At 42.8% G+C, this 23,297-nt stretch overlaps 1 protein-coding gene across 1 annotated transcript in view; it reads left to right on the forward strand.

The window, feature by feature from the left end:
• Nucleotides 1-23,297, forward strand: part of MMP2 (matrix metallopeptidase 2) — a 47,953-nt gene that overhangs the window by 13,205 nt on the left and 11,451 nt on the right. The window contains exons 4-9 of the mRNA XM_061594020.1: nucleotides 3,558-3,686; nucleotides 4,657-4,830; nucleotides 11,946-12,119; nucleotides 13,201-13,374; nucleotides 18,065-18,220; nucleotides 19,472-19,601. Coding sequence (XP_061450004.1) covers nucleotides 3,558-3,686; nucleotides 4,657-4,830; nucleotides 11,946-12,119; nucleotides 13,201-13,374; nucleotides 18,065-18,220; nucleotides 19,472-19,601 — 937 coding nt within the window. The remainder of the gene's footprint in view (nucleotides 1-3,557; nucleotides 3,687-4,656; nucleotides 4,831-11,945; nucleotides 12,120-13,200; nucleotides 13,375-18,064; nucleotides 18,221-19,471; nucleotides 19,602-23,297) is intronic.

Below are 23,297 nucleotides of genomic sequence, written 5' to 3' on the forward strand. Positions count from 1 at the left end.
GCAGAGAACAATAGACGTGTTCTATTTTCACAGTCAGAGGCAGGTATGCCTCTGAATGCCAGTTGCTGGGAATCACAATTGGGGAGAGTGCTCCTGCACTGAGGCCCTGCTTGCAGGCTTCCCACAGGTTGGCCACTGTGAGAACAGAGTGCTGGACTAGATGGGCCTTTGGCTCTTCTTTTGCTCATATTTGCTGGTTCCTGGCTCCTGCTCCATTCTCCTGTGATTCTGAAAAGGCCACAGTTCTCAATGCAGCTCTCCCAGTGGTCCTGCAGCTGACCTTGTTTTAACCCAAAGCACACGTAGCTGAGAATGGAGGACTTGGCTTTGAGTATCTGATGTTTGTTTCAAATGGCAGTGGGTCAAACCAGAAAGTCCTTGGTGATGCAAAAGGAGCCACCACAGGCAGCATTGATGGCCAGGCCAGTGGTGAGGAACTGATGAATAATAGGGTTATGCCCTTGCCAGAAGGCTGCTATTCCAAAAAAAGCTTTCGGTGAAATAACAGGAGAAGCCAAGAACTCAGCCTTCACCAGAGGAAAAAGGAGAGACTTGAAATGACTCGGTGCAGAAGATACACACAGGCTTATTCATGGACACCCAAATGGAGGGATACCCTGAATAGCTGAGTGGTAGAGCATCTACTGAGAGAGACCCCGGCATGAAATCTTGGATAGCCTATGCCACTCAGTTTGGACAATACTGAGCTAGATAGATCTGAACGGACAATACGGACCTGAACTTACAAGATCTGAACATGGTGGTGTATAACAGATACTATTGGAGGTTGCTGATTCATAGGGTCGCCATAAGTTGAAATTGACTTCAAGGCACATAACAACAATGAGCTAGATAGACCAACGGTCTGACTCAGTATAAGGCAACTCCTTATGATCAGCTATGTGAGGATCAGCTCTGTGGTGAAGAGTCAGAACTGAATGGCAGAGCATCCCCTTCGCATGCAGAAATTCCCAGGTTCAGTCCCTGGCAATGCCAGGTAGAGCTGAGAGAGACCTTTCCCTGAAATCCTGGAAAGCTGTTGCCAGTCAGTGTAGGCAGTACTTGAGCTAGTTGGTCTAATGGTCTGACTCTGTATAAAGCAGTTTCCTGTAGTGGTGGGGGAGACAATGGAAAGAAGAATGAAACAAGGAAAAAGGGACAAGCGTTCTTGCAGATTCAGAGGCAATAAATGCACAGCCGAGTAGAAGTCAAAGATTTTATTAAGGAGCAGGGAAAAGGATACAAGAAAGTGACATCTACCGAGGAAGAATGTGCTTACTTTCTCCATTCAGTTGTCAGGAACTCCAGGTGAACAACAATGGGGAGACCCCAGCTGGTGGCGGGTACACAGCACCTCACTAGTCTAAGGTCTGTGTCAAAGTTCACTTTGGGCAAAATCTTGGACACATATATGGAAAGGCTACACTTGCTATGTGCTGATCTCCAACAATAACCTCATTATTCACACCTGTTGTGAACGCCATGTCCTTAGTCTTATCATTGTTTAGTCTACCACCCAAAGATATGTCTAGCAGGTGGCAGGTACTAAAAATAGATATGAGACCCTCCCAACTTCCACCATCCCAAGCAGATAACTACTTTTGAGAAAACAAAGAAATAAGCCCAAAAGCTTGCAGTCTTGAAGAGCCTGGCCTTCTAGACCCTCACAGAGAGTCAGGCATGAAGTAACAATTGTTACATGTTGTTCTATGTCCTCAATACAATAGATCTTCCAGTGAGTTTCCCCTATAGCCATCAGCCTCATGCCCTGCAGAAGACCTTTTGAAGTCATCTGGCTGGCCACTGTGGGGTGCAGGAAGCTGGACTGGAGGAACTTTGCTCTAGTCCAGCAATTAAAAAGAAATGCATTAATATCCAATCTTTCCTCCAAGGTGCTCAAGGCAGTGTGCACATTCTTCTCTCTATTCCTTCACCCCCTGCCAGTTTTATTCTTCCAACAACCCTGTGAGATAGTTTACACCAGGGGCGGGGAATCTGTGTCCCTGGCAGGTGTTGGACTAAAACTTCTATTATCCCTGGTCATTGACCATGTTGGCTGGGGGTGATGGGAATAGGGAGTTCAACAAAATCTAGTGGGCCCTAAGTTCCTCACCCTTAGGCAGAGAGAGACTAGCTCAAGGTCATCTAGTGATATTCTTGGTTATGTGGGAAGCGTAGAGAGCTACTTTTCAGAGCTTTTGTAATGCCAGGATGGCCAGACATGAATGGAACAGATTGCTCTAAAAACAGTGTCTCCTATTAAGGCTGCAACACCCACATATCTGAAAGCAGCAAGCCCCATTTAACCAAACAGAAGTTAACACGTATAGCTTTGTACTCTAAGGGTAGCGTGCAATGCTAGACCTACTCAGAGCAGACCCACTGAAGTTAATAAGCACAACTCACAGTTCTTAATTTCAATTGGTCTACTCTGAGTAGGAGTTAGCTGAGTACAACTCATAGTCTCTTATTTGTGATTAGGTATTTTTATTTACACTATGCTAGACAATATATCAATTTTATACCAGATTAACTGTCATGGTTTCCTCCAAGGAATCCTGGGAAGTGTAGTTTGGTGAACTGTTGAGAAACATCTCTAGTGAAATACATCCCAACTCCTCCCTTACACAACTACAGTGCTCAGGGTTCCTTTGTTCATTTATTTATGAGTTTTGTATAATGTCCTTTGCCAGTAGGTTGCAGAGCAGGGTTTTTTCACGAATAAAATATAAGGGAAAATATGAGGATGGGGCCATAGCTCAGTGGTAGAACAACTGCTTTTCATGCAGAATGTCTCCATTTTCAATCCCCAGCATCTTCAGGTAGGGCTGGTAGAGTTTCCTGATGAGCTGCTGCTGGTCAGTAGGAATGGGTGAAAATTTTGTTTCAGTTCGCATTTCAAGCAAAATTTATCAAATGCACACTTTCCAAAACAATATGAGAACCAAAACACAAATCTTTTGAAATTCTCATTTATTAGAATTTTGGGATGCAGTTCACCAACTAAACAATATTTATAAAAATGCATATATTAGGGGAAACGGTGCATAAAATGAGTATGTGAGCGAAAATAGCATGCAAAAAGGCATGAATTGATGAGAAATAGCTTGCAAAAATGTGTATCTTTGTCAAAACTGCTTACAAAAATGTGTTTATTTTTAGAAATTTGCACTAAAATGGTGGAGAATTTTCATGAGGATTTTTTTTTAAAAAATCACAGATTGCTGCCAAAATGTAGAGAACTGAATTTAACATTAGAAAAGTGATAAACTGAGAAAACTGAAATTGACAGATCTTTCCATTCCTACTGGTCAGAGTAGAAAGTACTGAGGTAGATGGACCAGTGATCTGGCTCAGGATAAGGCAGCGTCTTATGTTCCTACATCAACGTGACAAAATAAAAATCAAATATGATAAAATAATCCCATAACTCCAACTCGCACACGAAGTTAAAAAGGCACCATTGAATTATTTATCAATCCTTAATAGCCTTAATTCTGCACTTTAGATATGTTTCCCTGTGTTTAGTGCCATTTTGCTTTCTTCTTGTTCTGCAGAGCATGGTGATGGGTATCCATTTGATGGCAAGGATGGTCTCTTGGCTCATGCCTTTGCCCCTGGGCCTGGAGTTGGAGGTGACTCTCATTTTGATGATGATGAGCTTTGGACTTTGGGTGAAGGACAAGGTATGTCGGCTGTTGATGGTTTCAAAACATTGCCAAGTGTCAACTGTTTCTGGAGACTGAACCCTGTAGATCAGCCTTCCCCTAACTCAGTGTCCACTAGATGCTGTTAAACTCTAACTCCCATCATCTCTGACCATTGCTATGCTGGCTGAGGCTGATGGGAGTTAGGGGTCCAATAACAAAGGCACCAGGTTGGGGAAGGCCTCTGTAGTTTTAGGGCTGGTCTTGTGTAACATCCCTTAGCTGTTATTGAGGAGGTGAGAGATGGTTATAAGTCAAGGATGGTGAACCTGTGGCTCTCCAGATGTTGCTGGAATACAACTCCCATTATCCCTGACCATTGGTCATGCTGGCTGGGGCTGATAGAATTTTTAGAGGCCAACAGCATCTGGAGGACCACAGGTTCACCATTACTGTCATAAATGTATCATTTTGTTAGCATTTCTGAACTAAGCAGGGCTGAATCTCTTGATCCGCCCATAACAGCCTAAGGTGGTTACTTATGAATTGCCAAAAATGAGGAAGAAAGAGGATACAGATATACATAAAATTTGCATATGCAAATCCTTATATATCAATGCAGAATGCTATAATTTATATAGAAATACTGTATGCATGATGCTATACTGGTGATCTTTTAACTGGGGGATGCAGCCTGTGGGATGCAACCTGAGCCTTTGTATATGCTAAGCTTGGACTTTCAACCACTGAGCAATGTCAGGAAATGACAAGATAATCAATAATTAAAAAAAAAAATCTTTTGTAACTGATGAATCACATAAGGACTCCACAAATTACCTTATGTCAACAGCTTCCACTGTACAAATATTTCCAAGTGACTCTCTTGCTGGTCAATTTCTAAGCAAGTTCTGCTTGTAGCTAAGAGCTCCCACTCTAGAAATTCTGCTGAGAAAACCCACATTTATATTTTGGCCATTCCTAATGGATTGTCTCTCCTTTACTTTTCAAGTTGTTAGAGTGAAATATGGCAATGCGGATGGAGAATTCTGCAAATTTCCATTCCTGTTCAGTGACAAAGAATACAACAGCTGCACTGATGCAGGGAGGAGTGATGGATTCCTTTGGTGTTCAACAACCTACAACTTTGATACAGATGGCAAATACGGATTCTGCCCTCATGAATGTAAGTTGAATGACAGTGGTGGAGATGTTGGTTTTGTTTTAATTGGGAAGGATATTGTGGCCTTTCCCACATGGCATTAGGGATGGGCAATAATTTCAATTCAGTTTACATTTCAAGCCAAATCTTGCACTTTCCAAAACAATGTGAGAACCCAAACACAGTTATCCTTTGAAATTCTCATTTATTCGAATTTTGCAATGCAGTTTGATAACCAAACAATGTTTACATAAATGCATATATTAGGGGAAAGTGTGCATACAAATTAATATTTGAGTCCACATAACAAGCAAAAATGCATTATATGACAGGAAATAGCTTGCAAAATCTGTACATTAGTCAAAACTGCTTACAAAAATGTGTTTGAAAAATGTGCATTAAAATGCTGGGGAATTTTCATGAGGATTTTTTTTTAAAAAAAATCACCAATTGCTGTAGAAATATGGAGAAATGACTTTAAGACTGGAAAATGAGAAATGGAGAAAACTGAAACTGACAGGTCTTTCCATCCCTACGTGACATGTATGATGTTTCTAGTTTCTCACTGGTGATACTGGGCCAATTGTTGGATCAATGTGTGCCAGATTCTGCAAGCTGGCTAGATCCCTTTGGAGACATTGGTGGGCTGGTCTGGACATGATTTTTTGGGATCCACTTCCCTACATCTGGAAGTGCTTGGATTATGGTAGGAAAGTTAGAGTTCTCTGGGAAGCGGGAATGATTAATAACCCACTCTGGGAACTGTAGCTCTATGACTGGATTAGGAGTCTCCTAACAACTCTTAGCACCCTTAACAAACTACAGTTCTTTGGGAGAAGGCATGGGGTTTAAAGTGGTTTGATACTGTTTTAAACATATAGTGCAGATCAGGACAGAGACAGTTTCTTAGTGATGTAAGATAAGTTTTCTGGAGTATTATGCAAATGATATAGTTTTTTATCATAGTTTCCTTTACATGTGGGGGGGGGCTTGAACTTGTACACTCTCCCCACTTGTGAATCCTAGCAACTGGGATTTAAAGACTCACAGAGGAATTAATACTTAGCCATCATCAACAAGCCTTTTCAGTTGAGACCTATCCCAGTCTGCATCTGTGTCAGAATTGTTTAATATGTTTTTAAATAATGTTTTTAACCCTTTTTGAGGTTGTTTTTTAAAATGTTTTTAATGCTGTTTTGTTTTAATGTATTTTAAGATCTGTTTTAATGATGTTTTAAAGTTTTCTGGTGCTTTGTTTGCCGCCCTGGGCTCCTGCTGGGAGGAAGGGCGGGATACAAATTAAATAAATTAATAAATTAATAAAATAGCTAGTATCGCCATGGCAAATTCAGAAGTGCAAGGTCCCTTCGTGATAGTCAGTCACACCATGCCCCTGCACAGTCATGCCCCCTTTCCACTTTCCCTCAGCACACTTGCTCTCCATGTCATCTCCGAGTCCACCCTCCATTATGGTAAATGTCCCTAGGAGTCAATCAGCATGAAAAGGGAGGCTGTGTGATAGCTACTGAGAAGAGTCTTCTCAGCAGCTGACTCACCTCCTTCCACTTTGATTGGCTCCAAACAGCATGAAAAGACGAGAACTCTTCTCAGTGGCTAACACACTCCCCTTTCATGCTGATTGGCTTGTACATAGGGACCTGGCTGGGACGCTGCTCCCAAAGAAGTAAGGTGTCTGTGACCTCCCGTGACCCTGGAGGACTACCCTCCTGGCTAGTAGCCATTGATACCCCTATTCTCCATGGATTTGTCTAATCTCCCTTTAAAGCCTTCCAAGTTGGTTTAACTATGCACTATGCGAAATCCTTTTGTCTGGCCTGAATCTCCTGCTACTGAATTTCATTTGATGACCCGAGGTTCTGGTGTTATGAGAGACAAAGGAGAAACCTGTTCACCTGCTCCTTAATCCCTTTTCAATTGGAATGGCTGGGAGCTTCTACATGCAGCTCTACCGCAGAGCAATGGTCCCTTCCCTAGGTAAAGGGGCGCTGGAACCTGAAGAATGGTGCTTCTAGAAAATCATACTAATAAAATCTCTACAAAATAAAGGCAATGATTTCTCTTGGACAAGGACCAGAAAATAGAGCTTGTCCATGGTAAGTAAGGAAAGTTGAAAAGTATAGGATACGCTTTGATGAGTTGCATGTGTCAGCTATGTATTGTAAAACAAGAACGATAAAACGCTTATCTGTCTCTCAGAAACATAAAACTGTATGTTGCCAAAGATAGGGTAAGAGTGAGATGAGGTCATTAGATCCCAGTTATCTTCATTCTGCCACATTTTGTGGCAAAGACAGCCTTAATGCTGTCAGAGAAAGAAAAATATGTTTTTAGGCAGAGAAAAAGTGGCACTCTATACTTTGAGGAAACCACATGTTCAAGTACTGGGAAAAAAGTGCTAACTGTGGAATCTGGGAAGCTGAGCTTCTGTTTAGTTGTTCGCTCTTGTGAGCAGCAAATATAGGAAGCCAAGATTTACAGACAATTTCTCTCTGAAATTTGGAAGGAATTCTATAAGAGGAAAAACTTATTCACAGATTGTAAAACTGGTGCAGTCTGCAGTTCTCAAGCCAGGACATCAAATGTGGAGACAGACAGACAGACAGACAGACAGACAGACAGACAGACAGACAGATAGATAGATAGATAGATAGATAGATAGATAGATAGATAGATAGATAGATAGATAGATAGATAGATAGATAGATAGATAGATAGATAGATAGATAGATAGATAGATAGATAGATAGATAGATAGATAGATAGATAGATAGATAGATAGATAGATAGATCTATTCTCTCCAAAAATTCTCTTTGGTTCTCTTAATGAAATATCTCCCCTGCTAGCCCAGTAGCATGATAAGTCTCTGTTCTTTTACCAGCAGAAAGTTATTCAATTTCTTATGCACTAGCAACATGGCCAGGTCTCTTGAACCTCAGAACCTGAAACTCAGGAGGTAGAGCCTAGGAGCTAAAAGGTGGCATTTGGCAGAATGGGGGGTGGAGTCTGGTGAGAAAGGGTGGAGCCTAATGATGCATGGTGAGGGTAGAAGGTGGAGCCATGTGGGCCAGGGAAGTCCCTGGTGTCTCAGAGTAAAGCCTGATGGATATGGTGGGATGGGGTAAATTTCAGAAGCAGAGAAGTAGCTTGTTAACTGGAACCTATCCCTTGATATTGCAATCCTTCCTCTAGAACAGTGGTTCCCAACCTGGGATCCGTGACACCCAGAGGGACTGGGAAGTCATCCTGGGGGGGGGGGGATGAATAGACAAGAGGAGAATCCATGTCTGTCATGCAATTGTTTGCTAGAATCATTGAAGGGGGGGGAAGAGTGCTTGTGAGGCAAATTGTGGTACTATTGACTTTATTATTATAGAGCATCATCTTCTAAATACCTTGTAATAAAAATAAAAGCTACAAAAGAAGACATTTGAATCATGCAGCCTGGCAGGGGAGGTTTTTAACTATGAGTGGAAGAGATGGATGAATCAGTCTAATCCCAATCTGTGTCAGGTTTGCACATATTTGGCCATAAGTCCCATTTTCTGCATTTAAAAAAATGCACAAAAATTCATTTTGAAGTGTATGCATTTCTCCCCAAAATGCACATTTTGTACACATTTCCCACTAATATATATATATTTGTATGCTTCTCCCCTCCCCCCCAAAAAATACACATTTGTATGTATTTTGGAGCCAACAGTTCAAGCAGAACACTTGGCTACCCTACTCCCCTTGACAAAATAGTTTTGCATCTTGGGAGGAGTGCTCCTGGATCCAGCTCTGTGATTAGACAATCAGGTGGATGTGGTGGCCAGGATTGCCTTTTACTTGCTTCAGCTTAGATACTACCAATTGCAGCCTTTTCTGGGGGAAAACAGATATGACTTTAGTCATTCATGCACAAGTAACTTACAAGTTAGATTACTGCAGCCCACTTTTTATGAGCCTACTCTCAAAGAAAGTTGCAACACTTCAGTTGGATCAATAAGCAGCTGGCAGGATTTTGACTGGAGATAGCAAGATGAATTATATTACACCCATCCTTTCTTATCTATGTTGGGTAACATTCGTTCCTGGGCTCAATTCAAAGTGCTGGTTTTAACCTCTTAAATCCCTAAACAGCTTGGGAAGAAAGTAATGGGAAATGGAAGAATGGTCCCTTATGCATAAACAGGATGTGAACATTTCAGCACATCCTGCCTTGTACAACTAGCATGCTTAGAATTCTCTGAACAAACCTTAAGATGGGGTGGAGAACCTTTTTCTGTTCCTTGATTGTACACCTTCCAAGGGCCACAGGTTAGTGGTGGGTGGAGCTATGGATGTTTAGTAGACTACATGCCAATTATGGAAAAGTCAAAGGTTTCTACAGGCACAAGCCTATATTCTCAATCCGTTCAAGCAAGAGACATTGTCACAGCCCAGGGACACATAACAGCCAAGGAAAGACACTCAAGGAGGGTAAGTGTGGCCCCAAGAGGCCTGGGGGCAGTCCTGGGGGCCAGATGGAAAGGCCTGGAGGGCCGCATTCCTATCCTTGCTTTAGGACTGCCCCCTGGGCTTTATACATCAAACAAGCACCTTCCAACTTGTATCGTGACCTGATATAATGATTTCTTTATTTACTGTTGCCACGTCTCTAAAAATTTCTCTGCTGTTGATGGTGGAAAGGATGCTAAAGGAAATGGCTGAGAGGAAAAGGACTGTTTGACTGATCTTGGCCTGTGGGCAAAAGGCAAGAGCCATCTTCTGGCAAGGAGGCCGCTCTCATTCCAATCTGAAGCAACCTTGTACTACGTTTCTATATTTTTCTATTTCTTTATTTGGTTTTGCAAGTTGTTCATCGCTAATAAAAAAACCACTATTAAAAAAGTGGAGGCTGCCAAGCCTACAGCTGGAAGCAGCTTTAGTAGGAAGTGAGTGACTCATGTTAGCAACCCTGTCTCTCTCTCTCCAGTGAAAAGGCTTTGCAGAGAAAGAACTCAAACATAGGCCTGCACACAAGGAGTTATAGCCAACTAAGTTGTGCTCAGAGGTGACCCATTGAAATTAATTGACTGAAGTTATTAATGTTGATTAATTTCATTGGACCTACTCAGAGCAGAAGTAACATCAGGTACAACCCTTTAGGAACACAGGAAGCTGCCTTATACTGAGTCAGGCCTATTGGTCTATCTAGCTCAGTACTGTCTACACTAAATGGCAGTGGGAGTACCGGGTTTCAGGCAGAGGGCTCTCAAAGCACTACCTGGAGATGCCGGGGACTGAACCTGGGCAGTTGCTCCACCACTGTGCTAGAGCCTTCCACCAAAACTATGGCCCTTCCCCATGTGGGACAATAGAGGATCTTAGCAAGGTTGCATGGGACATCTTCCTGGAGATACCAGGGATTGAACCTGGGACCTTCTGCATGCAAAGCAGATACTCTGCCACTGAGTTACAGTCCTTGTCCACTGTTTATTATCTCAGTCGCAACACCAAATGTGACCTTCCAGGCCTCTCTACATGGCCCTAATGGGCCACACCCATTCCTTAATATATTGCATCCCTCCTTGAGTGCTTTTGCCTTCCTGGAATGCATCCTTGAACTGTGCCTTGACAGAGGATGGAGACATGTGAAGTGGAGAGCAGTAACCTCTGGCTTTGGCCTATCTGGAATGTATAAAGGAAAGAGTCACATCAGTTGTTCCACCCACTCTTGCCTCTGGCCCGGCCATCACTATGATGTAGTCCCTAGAAGGTTACAATGAAGAAATACAACACTTGGACTTAAAAAGGTTCCCCACCCCTCCTCTAATTACGGTAAAAAAAGGATGGATCGAGGGAAGCGCTAGCTTAAATGCTGCGAAGATCAATTAACTAGTTAAGATTGATTAATCAGTTAAATTAGAACTCTACTATACTATGGAACAGAAGACTTTTAATTTCACTGATTAATCAATTGAACAATGCAGCCCTTGGAGGGGAAGTGTTACATGGCAAATAAGAGTTGGAAATGGAAATGGACTGCCTTCAAATTGATTCCGACTTATGGCGACCCTATGAATAGGGTTTTCACAGTAAGCGGTATTCAGAGGGGGTTTACTATTGCTGGCACCTTTTGTGGAGATTGTCTTGATCTTTCCTCTTTCCTGCTGGCCCCTGTAAATTAAATCCACATTTTTAGTAATGGATTACCGCTGGTTTCAATGCTCATCTTTTGGCGAAAGAGTTTCCATCTGAAAAGTGCATTTTGTTTTGCTTGTAAAACACACATCAAATTTTAAATGTTCAAAATGAGACAAAGTTGACATGTACATTGTGGACACACTTATGTATGTTCACATGATGCTATCTTAAACTGAGGCAGACCATTGGCCCATCTATCGTGGGACTGTCTACAGCAGAGGTCGCCAACGTGTGGCCACTGTGGGCTCAGTGGTGCCCTCGATGTCTTCCCTTGGTGCCCACAAACTCTCTGAGCCCTCCTTCACTGGCCATGAGGTGTGAGGGTAGTTACCTTTTTTCGCTTGAAAAACACATTGAGATGAAGGAGGAAGTTGAAAGAGTGACTTTCTTTCCCACTTCCTCTTTCTGCTCTATGTGCTTTTCAACTCTCAGAAAAGCTGTGGATCTGACTTTTACACAGATCCCTTGGGGGAAAAATGTGTTTCTCCAAGTGCACTTTCTCTTTTTCTTTCTCTCTGGGAAGAGTGGATCTGAAGGAGAAAAGTGACCCGAAGGAGTGATGGCCACAGCAGTTCCTCAAAAATCTAAATGGGTCTTAAAAGATTGGTGTCTCCTGATCTACAGTTTAGTGCATCAGCCCTGCTTGGAGAAGGTCCCAGGTCTTCTCCCTGGTGTCTCCAGGTAGCAAAAGCTCCTGCCTGAAACCTTGGAGAGCCACTGCCAGTCAGTGCAAGCTACAGCCCAACTGGCAGTATCTCTCTGGAGTTTCAGACAGAATCCTTTCCTGGCCCTACCTGGAAATGCCAGAGACTGAACCTGGGATCCTCTGCATGCAAGGCAAGTACGCTACCATTGAGCTAGCATCCAATTACATAGCTGTATGTGCAGTAGATTATGGCACAAATGATATTTTCCAAATGTCTGAAATGTATGGCTCCTTGTTCCACAGCACTTTTCACTATGGGTGGAAACTCTGAAGGGCAGCCATGCAAGTTCCCCTTCAAATTTCAAGGCAGCACCTATGACAGCTGTACCACAGAAGGAAGACAAGACGGATACAGATGGTGTGGAACCACTGAAGATTATGACCGAGATAAGAAATTTGGATTTTGTCCAGAGACAGGTACAGTCACTTTGCTATTGTATGTGTATGTTCATCTGAGTGAAAGCAATCTAACTGCTATGACAATTTTTTTATCATTTACTTTATTTTATTCCATTTATATCCTGCCTTTCTTTCATCAAGATACCCAAGGTGACATACATGTGGTTCCTAGGTGATCTCCCATTCAGGCATGGACCTGACCCAGACCTGCTTAGCTTTAGCAAGGTGGTGGCCTCATGTGCCTTCAGACCATAGCCTGGGACCATCTGTGCAATAATACTGAAAAGAGAGAGGGGAAATGTTTAAACAATGCTTTATTGAAACAGACCAGTATTAATCTGTAAATAATCCTGGCTTGTTAATAAACCATAATGAGAAACCATGGTTAGTGTTAAAGAGGAAGTAGTTATGTTTGATTTCCTCATTGCAGTCATTCTGGCAGATGATAAGGGAGGGCGGAATGCTTTTGATTTAAGCGGGTTGGTTTGCATAATGCTAAACAAACTCAAACCAGGACATTGGTGAGTCTGTTTTCTGCACAGTTACTGTGCCTCCTCAGCGTTGTGTTACAATTTGGACCCTTCCCTCAGCCAGCCAGTACTTGTCTGTATTTGTTGTATCACAGACCTTCACATTTGAAAATGTGGCTGTGATATATAAATAGAAAGATTGCTCTTTTGAAGTGTTTTATCAACATTTGCAAGCAGACCTGCAATGTGCAAAAGGGGTGGGGAGTTTTCCCCCCCTCCCAAGGTGATGCTGGACTCCAACTTCCATCATCCCTATCATTGGCCAAGTTGGCTGGGACTGATAGCACCTGGAGTCTAGCAACATCTGGAAGGCCGTAGGTTCTTTACCCCTGATTCAAAAAGTTAAAAAAAGAAGATGCAGATGAACTAGAGGAACCAAACACTAAAATAAACTGGGCATGCTCCAGTTTTGGAATTAATTTTGGAAATTCTCCTGGTTCAACCTGAATTCCAAGACAGTGGAATGAAGGGCAGAATGAATGAATCCACAAGATCGTGAAGGAACTGAATGAGAGGAAGAATTCAACAGATCCCTGCTCATTATTCTTTTTGCACATTCTTCCTTGCAGCAATGTCAACAGTTGGTGGAAACTCTGAAGGAGCACCCTGTGTTTTTCCTTTCATATTCCTTGGGAATAAGTATGATTCCTGTACCAGTTCTGGGCGTCAGGATGGGAAGATGTGGTGCTCCTCAACTAGCAACTATGATGAAGACCGCAAGTGGGGATTTTGTCCAGACCAAGGTAGTTTGTTTGCTCATACATGTCCACTCATCCGCTTCGGCCTGCAGAACTGGCATTCTTACAAGTGCCACATAATGCTTGTTCTTCACTTGTAAGAAATCAGTGTGGCAGCATCACACTTTAGAACTCCCCGCCTATTGACATCAGGCAGGCACCTTCACTGTACTCTTTCTGGCACCTGCTTAAAACACTTTTGTTTAGGGATGTCTATCCAGACATGTAGAAGTTATATGTATTTTAATCAGTTTTTGGCTAATTGTTCGTTTTAACTAGTTTTTCAATGTTTTAAATACCTGTTTTAAACTGTCCTTTATTGATAATCTTAATGTTTTGTTTTATTTTATTGTAAACTGCTTTGAGGTTTTACTACAACCAAGCAGTATATAAATCTTGTTACAATATATAAATATGCATACTTACTCCAATTCTCCAAGGTAGGATGGGAATTAGTGATGAACATGTCATTCTGTTTCTACTGTGGATGGGGGACAAATTTGATTCTGTTCACGTTTTACAGCAAACTTACCTAATTTATGTTTTCTGAAATAATCTGAAAACAGAAACACAGACACCCTTTAAAATTCTCACTTCTCTGAATTTTACAATGCAGTTCTCCAGTCTGGTAATGTATACTAAATGCAAATGCTAGAGTCAAGTGTACTTAAATATGCATGTGTTCATGAAAATAACATACAAAAATGCATTATATTAGGGGAAATTGCTTTGGGGGGAAAGTGTATATTAGGCAGAATTGCACACAATTTTCAGAATTGCAGAATTTTCATGAGGACTTCTCTTAATTACAAAAAAGAAAGCAAACTTATTTGGAAATGTGGGAAAGTTAACTTAAGACTGGGAAAATGATGAGAGAGAAACCGAAATTGACATATTCATCCATCCCTAATTTCCAGTCTGCCAGTTTCACAGGAGGTTGTTCTGTCCCATTTCACCATCAAACTGTATTGTAAAAAAGGAAGCTGCTGCATGAGACTTGCTTTATTTCTGATCTTCTGCAAGCAGGAAGCCTGATCTATGTGCAGAGGCTCCTGGCACAATGTAGAACCCTGAAATTGGGAAGGGGGTGAGCATGCCTCAATCTCCTCCACCATTCAGTTGGGAATGTGTGAGAAGGAGGAGCTGGTACAAGTTCATTATTTGCAGATAAACCAGGAAATAGTGATGGATGAACCTATCCTAGTCCATCCGATCCTGCTTCGGCCTATGGAGTACATCCCACCCTGTTTCTCTGTAGATTTTTTTTAGGATAATTCTGGGGAAATCCTTAAAAAAATATGCACATAAAAACAGACACCAAAACATAAAATCAAACAGATAAAGGATTATTTATGAGGTGCACCAAAGGCTGTTCTGTATCCCCCCCCCATTATTAACAGTGTAAACCTACCTGGAGCAGCTTCAGAATGTGGCACCTCAACCATACCAGATAAAAATCCTTTTTTTAAAAGGTGACTACGCATCACTTCCTGTGTAATTATATGCCTCTCTGTTACACGTACACAACATGGCTATCCTCATGTTTCACTGCTGGGGGCAGCCATTTTGCTGTGGGTACAACCCTCCCTCCCCTTATAAATTTTGTCATTTTGGAAAGTCTTGCAAAACATACTGAAGGTCCAGATTGTGGTTAAATTTGTCCTTGGTGAATCAAAACATCTCACTTAGACACTTCCTCAAGTCTCAGAAATATTATTTAGAACATCAACGTTTGTAGGCTACATTGCAAAACAAAACAAAAAACAGCCAAACACACAAATGAGTCAACTGCGCAATAGGGAGACGAGCAAATCTTTCTGTCTCATTAAATTTCCTAAGAGTTGGTAACCCAGATGACCTGTGAAGATAACATAGGAAGCTGCCTTATACTGTGTCAGACCATTGATCCATCTAGTTCAGTATTGTCTACACTGACAGGCAGCAACTCTCTAGGATTTCAGACAAGGAGTCTCTCCCTGCCCAACCTGGACATACCAGGAATTGAACCTAGGATCCTCTGCATGCACAGCAGATGTTCTACCACTGAGCTAGGGTCCTTCTCCACTGAGTGAGTGCTCTCAAAGTGCATGTCGTATCTAACCTTAGCTCTGCCTCTTTGTGAAAGAGATAATCTACACTGGTTGCCGGTTGTTTTCCGGGCCCGATTCAAGGTGTTGGTATTAACCTTTAAAACCCTGTACAGTTTCGGCCCAGTTTACCTGAAAGAGCACCTCCACTGCCACCAATTATGCCGCCCGACCAGATCAGCCATGCAAGGCCTTCTCTCAATCCCACCAACCAAAATAGCTAGGTTGGTGGGCACTAGGGAGAGGGCTTTTTCTGTGGTGGCCCCCACTCTCTGGAACTCCCTCCCATTTGATCTTCGACATGCCCCTTCCCTGGATGTATTCCGCAAGGCCCTGAAGACGTGGCTATTTCAACAGGCCTTTGAGATCCTTGGGATGGGTTAATCTCCATGAATTGTCATCTATTATATACTGTAAATGTAAATGTTTTATGAAGGTATTGATGACTGTCCAATATTTTATTGTAACTAATATGACTGCTTGATATTATTGTATTTTATTCCATTTTAATGTATGTCGCCTAGAGTGGCTATTTGCCAGATAGGCAACACACAAATTTATTATTATTATTATTATTATTATTATTATTATTATTATTATTATTATTATTATTATTATTATAAACTTAAGGTGCCCCCAGACTGCCACTATTATGTGGGAGGGATTTAAGTACAGACTGGAACTTTAGGTCTGTACAACTAAAATAAGGTTAAAGTGCTCTGTACCCCAAGGATATCAATTCCACTAAAAAAAAAAAAATCAGACTTTTTGCAGTTTGGAAAGTCCCAGGAAATGCATGTAAAATGTGGGACTGATGGGAAGACATATAAGCACCCTGCAAGCAAATCAAGACTGTTCATTGTCATATAATGCTCAATACACAAATGCTCAATAAAGTCTGGATGTAATCTAACCTCCACGTAAGCTGTATACAAGCAAATCAGGATGAATGTTCAATAAATAGATCATCCAGAGCAACTCTTAGAGAGCCAGTGTGATATATTGGTTAGAGGGTCAGGCTGGGTTCAAATCCCTGCTCAGCTATGAAGCTCGCTGGATAACTTTAGACCAGTTACACTCTCTCAGCCTAACCTACCCCACAGAGTCATTGTGAGAATAAAAGTGAGTGGGTGGATGGGAAGGAACAGGTTTGTTTGCATTACTGTTGTTTCTGGCAGCTCTAGTCCCAGAGGGTGATATTCAACTAAGTCCAACTCCGAGTAGATCCACTGAAATTAATAAATCTAAGTTAGTCACGTCCCTTAGCTTCAATGGGTCAAATCAAAGTAGGACTAGTGTTGAATACCACCCATAAAAACACAAATAAATATTTCACTGGGGCAGTGGGAAACATCAGAAGCTGAGGCTAGAATTAAGACTGCTACAAATGGAGACCTGCGTAATTTGCAGATGTGGCTCTTTTTTTGTAGATGGTGTAACAGCTTTTTTGAATTCCCCATTTATTCCCCCATATGCATTGCATACCTGGAGCAGTGTGCAATGCATATGGATAAATAAATGGGGAATTCCAAAAAGCTGTTACACCATCTACAAACAAAGAGCCGCACCCACAATATTTCTGAGTATACTATTCACATGCTACTTCCAGACATGCATAATATTCTCACACATAAGGGCTTTCAGGAGTTTAGGGTGGTTGAAAAAAACACACAACTCACAGTGGCAGGCACTGAATCCTAAGCAGCTGGGATTCAATTGAAGGCTGGAACAGTGTCTGCATGCACAGATGTGTCACATCTTCCCATGTGATTAGGAGCCCTGCTTTTTCAATGTTCCTGATCATGCGGAATGAACCTGTACATGGCTAAAGATGTATGTATGTAGGATCTGTCTTGACCTTCAGTTGATCATCATCATCATCATGATTTCACCATGAGGTCCAAGGTCAAGTTACAACAATTTTAAAATACCATATTAACAAAACAGATTAACAATCAAGAGAACAGGGTGGGCCCTAAAATATGTAGCTCAGGTTCAGTGTCAAAAACCAGGTACAAAGGTGCATCTTCTGCATTTGACAGAAAAACTACATCATTAAGGTGCCAGAGGCACCACAGCTTAGGGGCTGCCACATAGAATGCCCTTTCCCAGGCCACCACAACCTGAACAAAGGTGGTGGAACTACAAAGAAGACCCCCTCTAATTATCTTAACCCCCAAGACAGCCTCGTAAGGAAGGAGGTGTCCCTCAGATGTTTGGGGCCTAAGTTGTTTATGTGTGTCAGAGGCTAGGATAGTGTACATGACCCTGCTTTACCTTCCACGCACATCTGAAGATTTCTGGAAAAGGCAGTGATAGTCATAACAGTTTATTGACATTGTGAAAGCAGTGTCTACTCCCATCTCCTTTGCACCAAGATCATACAATGTCATCTATCGCTGAGCCTTCTCTGCAGAACAGCTGGGATGTTTATGAACACTCCATAGCACCTCAAAAGCTTAGCCAACAGCTAGGGATGTCTGATTTCAATATACTGATGCCAGATCATTCCCACCCTTTAGTGTCAGAGCTTTTAAAGTAATAGTTAAATTGGCTTCACAATTAAATATATAGATGGCATAATGTTCAAGCAGTTTGTTTTCTTTCAGGATACAGCCTTTTCTTGGTTGCTGCTCATGAATTTGGTCATGCCATGGGATTAGAGCATTCTGAAGATCCTGGCGCACTCATGGCCCCCATCTATACCTACACCAAGCACTTTCGGCTTTCCCAGGATGACGTCAAAGGAATCCAGGAACTTTATGGTAATGTTTCCATTTGTCCAAAGCATGTCTGATACAGTTTGGCCTATACCACAGCAAATATTGTCCAGAGCAGCCTAGCTGGATGAATAATTGAATTGTGAGTAGGACTGAATATTCCTTGCCTCAGGGCTGGCCTACCATTAGGCAGAGTGAGGCAGCTGCTTTAGATAGCAACTGCTGAGGGGCAAGGAGCAGCAGCAAAGGGCTGGAGGACAAAGCTGTGTGTGCCCTGCTGCCTGTTCTGTGTCCTATAAGCTAGCCTGCTGCCAGTGTTGGCTGGTGACCATTGGGACTGGTGGGGCGAAAGGCAGGGAGCACAACAATAGATGAGGCCAGAGCCAATGACAGGCCAAGCCAACTCATTCTAGTTTTGTCCCCATCCTCCTCTGCCGAGTTCTACAAGGGCAACTCTGAGACTGAAGAGGAGGAGGAGGAGGAAGCTGACAGCCATGGTCACCCCTGGACTGGTTATAAGCAAGGCAAGCAGGCAGGTGCCGGTTGGCTAAGGGCAGGCTGAGGCTGGTGGAACAGTGCCCTACTTGCTCCACTAGAACAACCTCCACTGTCTGCTGCTCCTCAATTGCAGTGGACATAGGAAGCTGCCTTATATGGAATCAGAGCATTGGTCCATCTAGCACATTGCTGAGTAGCAGCAGCACTCCAGGGTTTCAGGCAGTGGATATTCCAAGCCCTACCTGGAGATGCTGGGGATTGAACCTGGGACCTTCTGCATGCAAGGCAGATGCCTTACCACTGAGCTATGGTGCTTCCCCTGGACTGTGCTGCTCCATTCCAGTGTTGAAGTAAGATTCAGTTGCCAGTCTGGTCAGCTTCTGTAGATGGAATTGGGGGGGGTGTAGGGTGCCGTCTTGTCCTTCCCCGCAGGCTACCTGGGTTACCTCACCCCTTTCCACCTATTTCCATCCAGTGGCGGCTTGCTGCTCCATGAGAGTAGGGCAATGGAATCCACTCCTGGTTTCAGTCTGAGCTTTCAAGGACCTGTCCAAGGTGCTTAAGCACCTTGGACAGCTCTTTGAAAGTTCAGAGTAAAAGCCAGAGCAAATTCCACTGCCCCACTGTCATGGAGCCTCACGTTGCCACTCTGTTACCCTGTTCCTCAGGCACTTCATTTTAGTTCCACTGGAAATATATTTGGAAACAAAGTGATAGTGTTATTGTTTTATCCTCTTGTTGACTTCTCAGTTTCCAAAGGAATACTCATTCCATCACCAACCTTTCTTTCATTTACAGGGGGTTGGACTGATGTTGGGCCAGGCCCTAGTCCAACACTTGGGCCGGTCACCCCTGAACTATGTGGCCAAGACATTGTGTTTGATGCTGTCGCTCAACTCAGAGGAGAGATCTTCTTTTTCAAAGACCGGTAAGTGAGAGAAATTGGCATGTTTTTGATGCTGAAACAGAAGCAGAAGCTGAAGGGTTGCCGCCAGGAGTTATTCGTACACTTAAGCAATGACTGATTGATTTGCTGAATCTGTATAGGCTGCTCATCTGAGTATGGTCTCTAGGCAACTCCAAGAAAATTGAATAAGGAATAATTATTAAATATGAAGAAATGGTCTAACAATCAGGGTTGGTGTCAAGGGTCATCACGGTTGGACAACTGCCAAGGGGGCACCTCCCAGCAGGGAACCCATTGACAAGAGGTCCCCCTAGTGGGGGAATGATGTTGCACTCAAGTTCTGCTTGTAGACTTCCCATGGGCATCTGGTTGGCTACCGTGTCAACAGACAACTGGACTAGATGTGCCTTTGGTCTGATCCAACAGAGCTCTTCTTCTGTTCTTGTGACCTGACTGATCATTTCTCAGCTGCAACCTGCTTGTTCTTCTGCCTCTCACTTTGGCTCAGAAAATGGAGATGGTGATCAGGAAGCACAGTGGACAACACTATCTACTTTCTCCTTGGCTCTCTGCCTAGCAAGCAAGCAGGTGCTAGCAATGATGCAGAAGAGGAGAAAAAGAAGGAAAGAGGAGGGAAAGGTGGTGGGGGTAAGGCAGACTCATTGAGGAAGCAGCTCACATAGGGAGACTTGCCAAAGAGCCCTCCAAAACCCAGAGTTGGCACTGCTAACAATGGTTTCCATGCTTCGCTCTGGAGATGATGCTGGGACTCCTCTGAAGTTTGTCAAATGTACGGTACAATCTGAGACAGGCATGTGATGAGTCTGCAAGCCAAAACAGAGAGTGCGAAACATCAGAGATAGGCACCATGGTTGAAGAAGCCCAGTGGTCAGGTTCTAGGGCTAGATGATAAAGATCAGAGAGTTCAGGAGCAAGTAACATGGTCCAACACAGACAGGGAAGCAAGGTTAGGAAGACAATGAAAGTGAGGTGAGACAGTCTGCATGTCCAGCCTGTTCAGACTGAGGAACCTAGTTTGGGGTGGCAGGGTATACAAGGATAGTTAGACCCATATTGGGTCACCTGGTCTGGTTGGGCTGATGAGATGCAGGGAAGTCTTTGTCTCCTCCTAACAGGGCCAGCCCTATCATTAGAATGAGACAGCCGCCTCTGACCGTATATGTTGGGGGGCAGGGAGTGGTGATGAGGTGTTGGAGGCCAGATCTGTGTATGCCTATGCCACACAGCATGCCCTGTCCCCAAAGTACATTCAGTGTTGTGGAAGATGTGATCCTGTCACCAGTGTTGTAGTAAAATTCAGCTGGCAGTCTGGTTGGCTTCTTTCTGTGGAAATGGTGGAGGGTGCCATCTTCTCCTTTGCCCCAGGTAGAAAAATGACTTGGGATGGCTTTGCCCTCAAACCAGGAAGGATTGCAAAGACTTCTTGTTTAGGCTGGAACTTTGCCTCGGCAACTGCTTTATTCAGTGTTCCCTGGTCAGCAATTCTGGTTCCTTGATCCCTGGCTCATAATTTCCACTTCCTGACTCTCTGCAACGGCTGCCTATCACCAAGCTTTGGCACTGTGAAACAGAGCAAATGTCCTAAGAGTCTGGAACTAGGGATGGGGGAGAAATTCAATTCAGTTTGCATTTAAAGGCAAACCTACCCAATTCACACATTCCGACGCAACTGAAACACACCCATCCTTTGAAATTTGCACTTCTCCAAATTTTACAGTGTAGTTCTCCAGCCAAGTAATGTCTACAAAAATTCACAGTCTAGGGTAAACTGTCCATATAAAGGGATGTATTAGTGACAATGGCATACAACATGCATTATATTTGGGGAAACTGCTGTGCCAAAATGTGTACATTAGGCAAAGTTGCATACCAAAACGTGTATATTAGGAGAAATTTGCACTAAAATGCTCATGGATTTATTTGCCCACCCCTAGCTTGATGTTCCTATCCCATCCTTTATTTCTCTGGCTGTGTTTTGTAATGGCAACAAACATGTTAAAATATTGCTTGCAGTACTGCCAAAAGAAGAAAAGCCCCAGTTCCAGTGATATGAAACTGGCAATGATGAAAATGTCAGTGGTTATTGTATTGTTTCAGACATATAAGAACTGTGTACATTTTTTTTTAAATGGCCAGATTTGTTCCAACAGTTTTGGAAGCTGACCCAGTTATGTAGTGTGCAGAAACATGAGATGCTTTGACTAAAACCAAATCATCCGTCCAGGCATGCTCAGGAAAAGGAGCTTCCAAAATCCAAGCCACTTAATAGTTGTTGGTGCCGGCTGTGTGCCCAGAAACCTCTCTCCTGTTGAATTTTCAGCTCACGTTCTCTTGCATTTTCCTAAAGTACTAAAATGGCTCTTTCTAAGTTTTTTCTAAGTCTGTTTTTATTATGTTTCAGAGTATTTTAGTGCTTTTGTTTGCTGCCCTATAAATCTAATAAATCTAATAAATAATAAAATAATATAAACCTAATAAATAATAAAATAATAACTTGCTAACACTAGCTCTGGAAAGAAACAGAGGAGGGTATGAGCTCTGCAATTGTCTCATCTCTCCCTCCACTGCAGCAAGACAGAATGGCCTTAGATCAGGGATATGGTAGCTGTGGTCCATCACATGTGGCCACGCTGGCAGGGGTTGCTGGGAGCTGGAATCCAACAACACCTGGAAGGCTACAAATTTCAGTCTCATCTTATTATAAGGCATTCAATAAACACGTTGCTTATGAAATTAGTATGCTGATATAAGCTTTCTTGATCCTTTGAACAAAATGTACAACCTTAGATGGAGTACTATATAAGTTTTTTTTTTCCCGTTCAGTCAATGGAAAATCTCATAGGTTACCTTCTTGCACGCACTTGCAGTGACTGACCTATAGTGGTATCTCATGCAGCTTGGTATGAACATGAATACCACAACTGCATAAGTGGGTCCAGTGGCATGGTTTATTCATCAGCCTCCTTTCTGACCATATGACAATCCAGGAAGGACCCATGTGGTTACCTCTGCCCATGTGGCTATAATATTAATTGCACATACTGCAGCCATGTTGGCTGGAATGATGACAGCAACAGCGGATGTGTGCCAAGGAGCAGAGCTTGGAAAAGTTACTTTTTTTGAACTACAACTCCCATCAGCCCAATCCAGTGGCCATGCTAGCTGGGGCTGATGGGAGTTGTAGTTCAAAAAAGTAACTTTTCCAAGCTCTGCCAAGGAGATCATACTTTACACATAATGCGCTGGGAATTCCAGCGGAGGTAATGTTCCAGTTACAGGCTGCAACAATGTTCTTTTTTCGCTCCTCCTGAGATCCAGCCCCCTTCCAATAAAATGCAAAATTGGATCATACCAGTGGAAAGGGCCCTAATGTAAGCAGGCAATTGACAATGCTTGACATTCAGCAAATTGGAGCCTCGTCTTATTAGAGAGGATTCAGCAAACTTGTTGCTTGTGAAATTGGCCAGCTGGTGCAAGTTTGTCTGCATGTGTGTGCGTCCTTTGAGCAAAATGGACTGCTCATCAAACAGAGGTTAGTGGGGGAAAGTGGGAGGGGGAAGGAAAAATTATCAATAGTGCCTTTGTTTAGCATACTGTGCCCCCCCACTTCAAGCCCCACCACTGAAATCAAACTGCAGTTTTTGTAATGCTTATAAATTGGAAGAAGATACTGCCCATACATAAAACAGCTCCTAA

The sequence above is a fragment of the Rhineura floridana genome, chromosome 13, assembly GCF_030035675.1.
Source record: "Rhineura floridana isolate rRhiFlo1 chromosome 13, rRhiFlo1.hap2, whole genome shotgun sequence".
Classification (NCBI taxonomy): domain Eukaryota; kingdom Metazoa; phylum Chordata; class Lepidosauria; order Squamata; family Rhineuridae; genus Rhineura; species Rhineura floridana.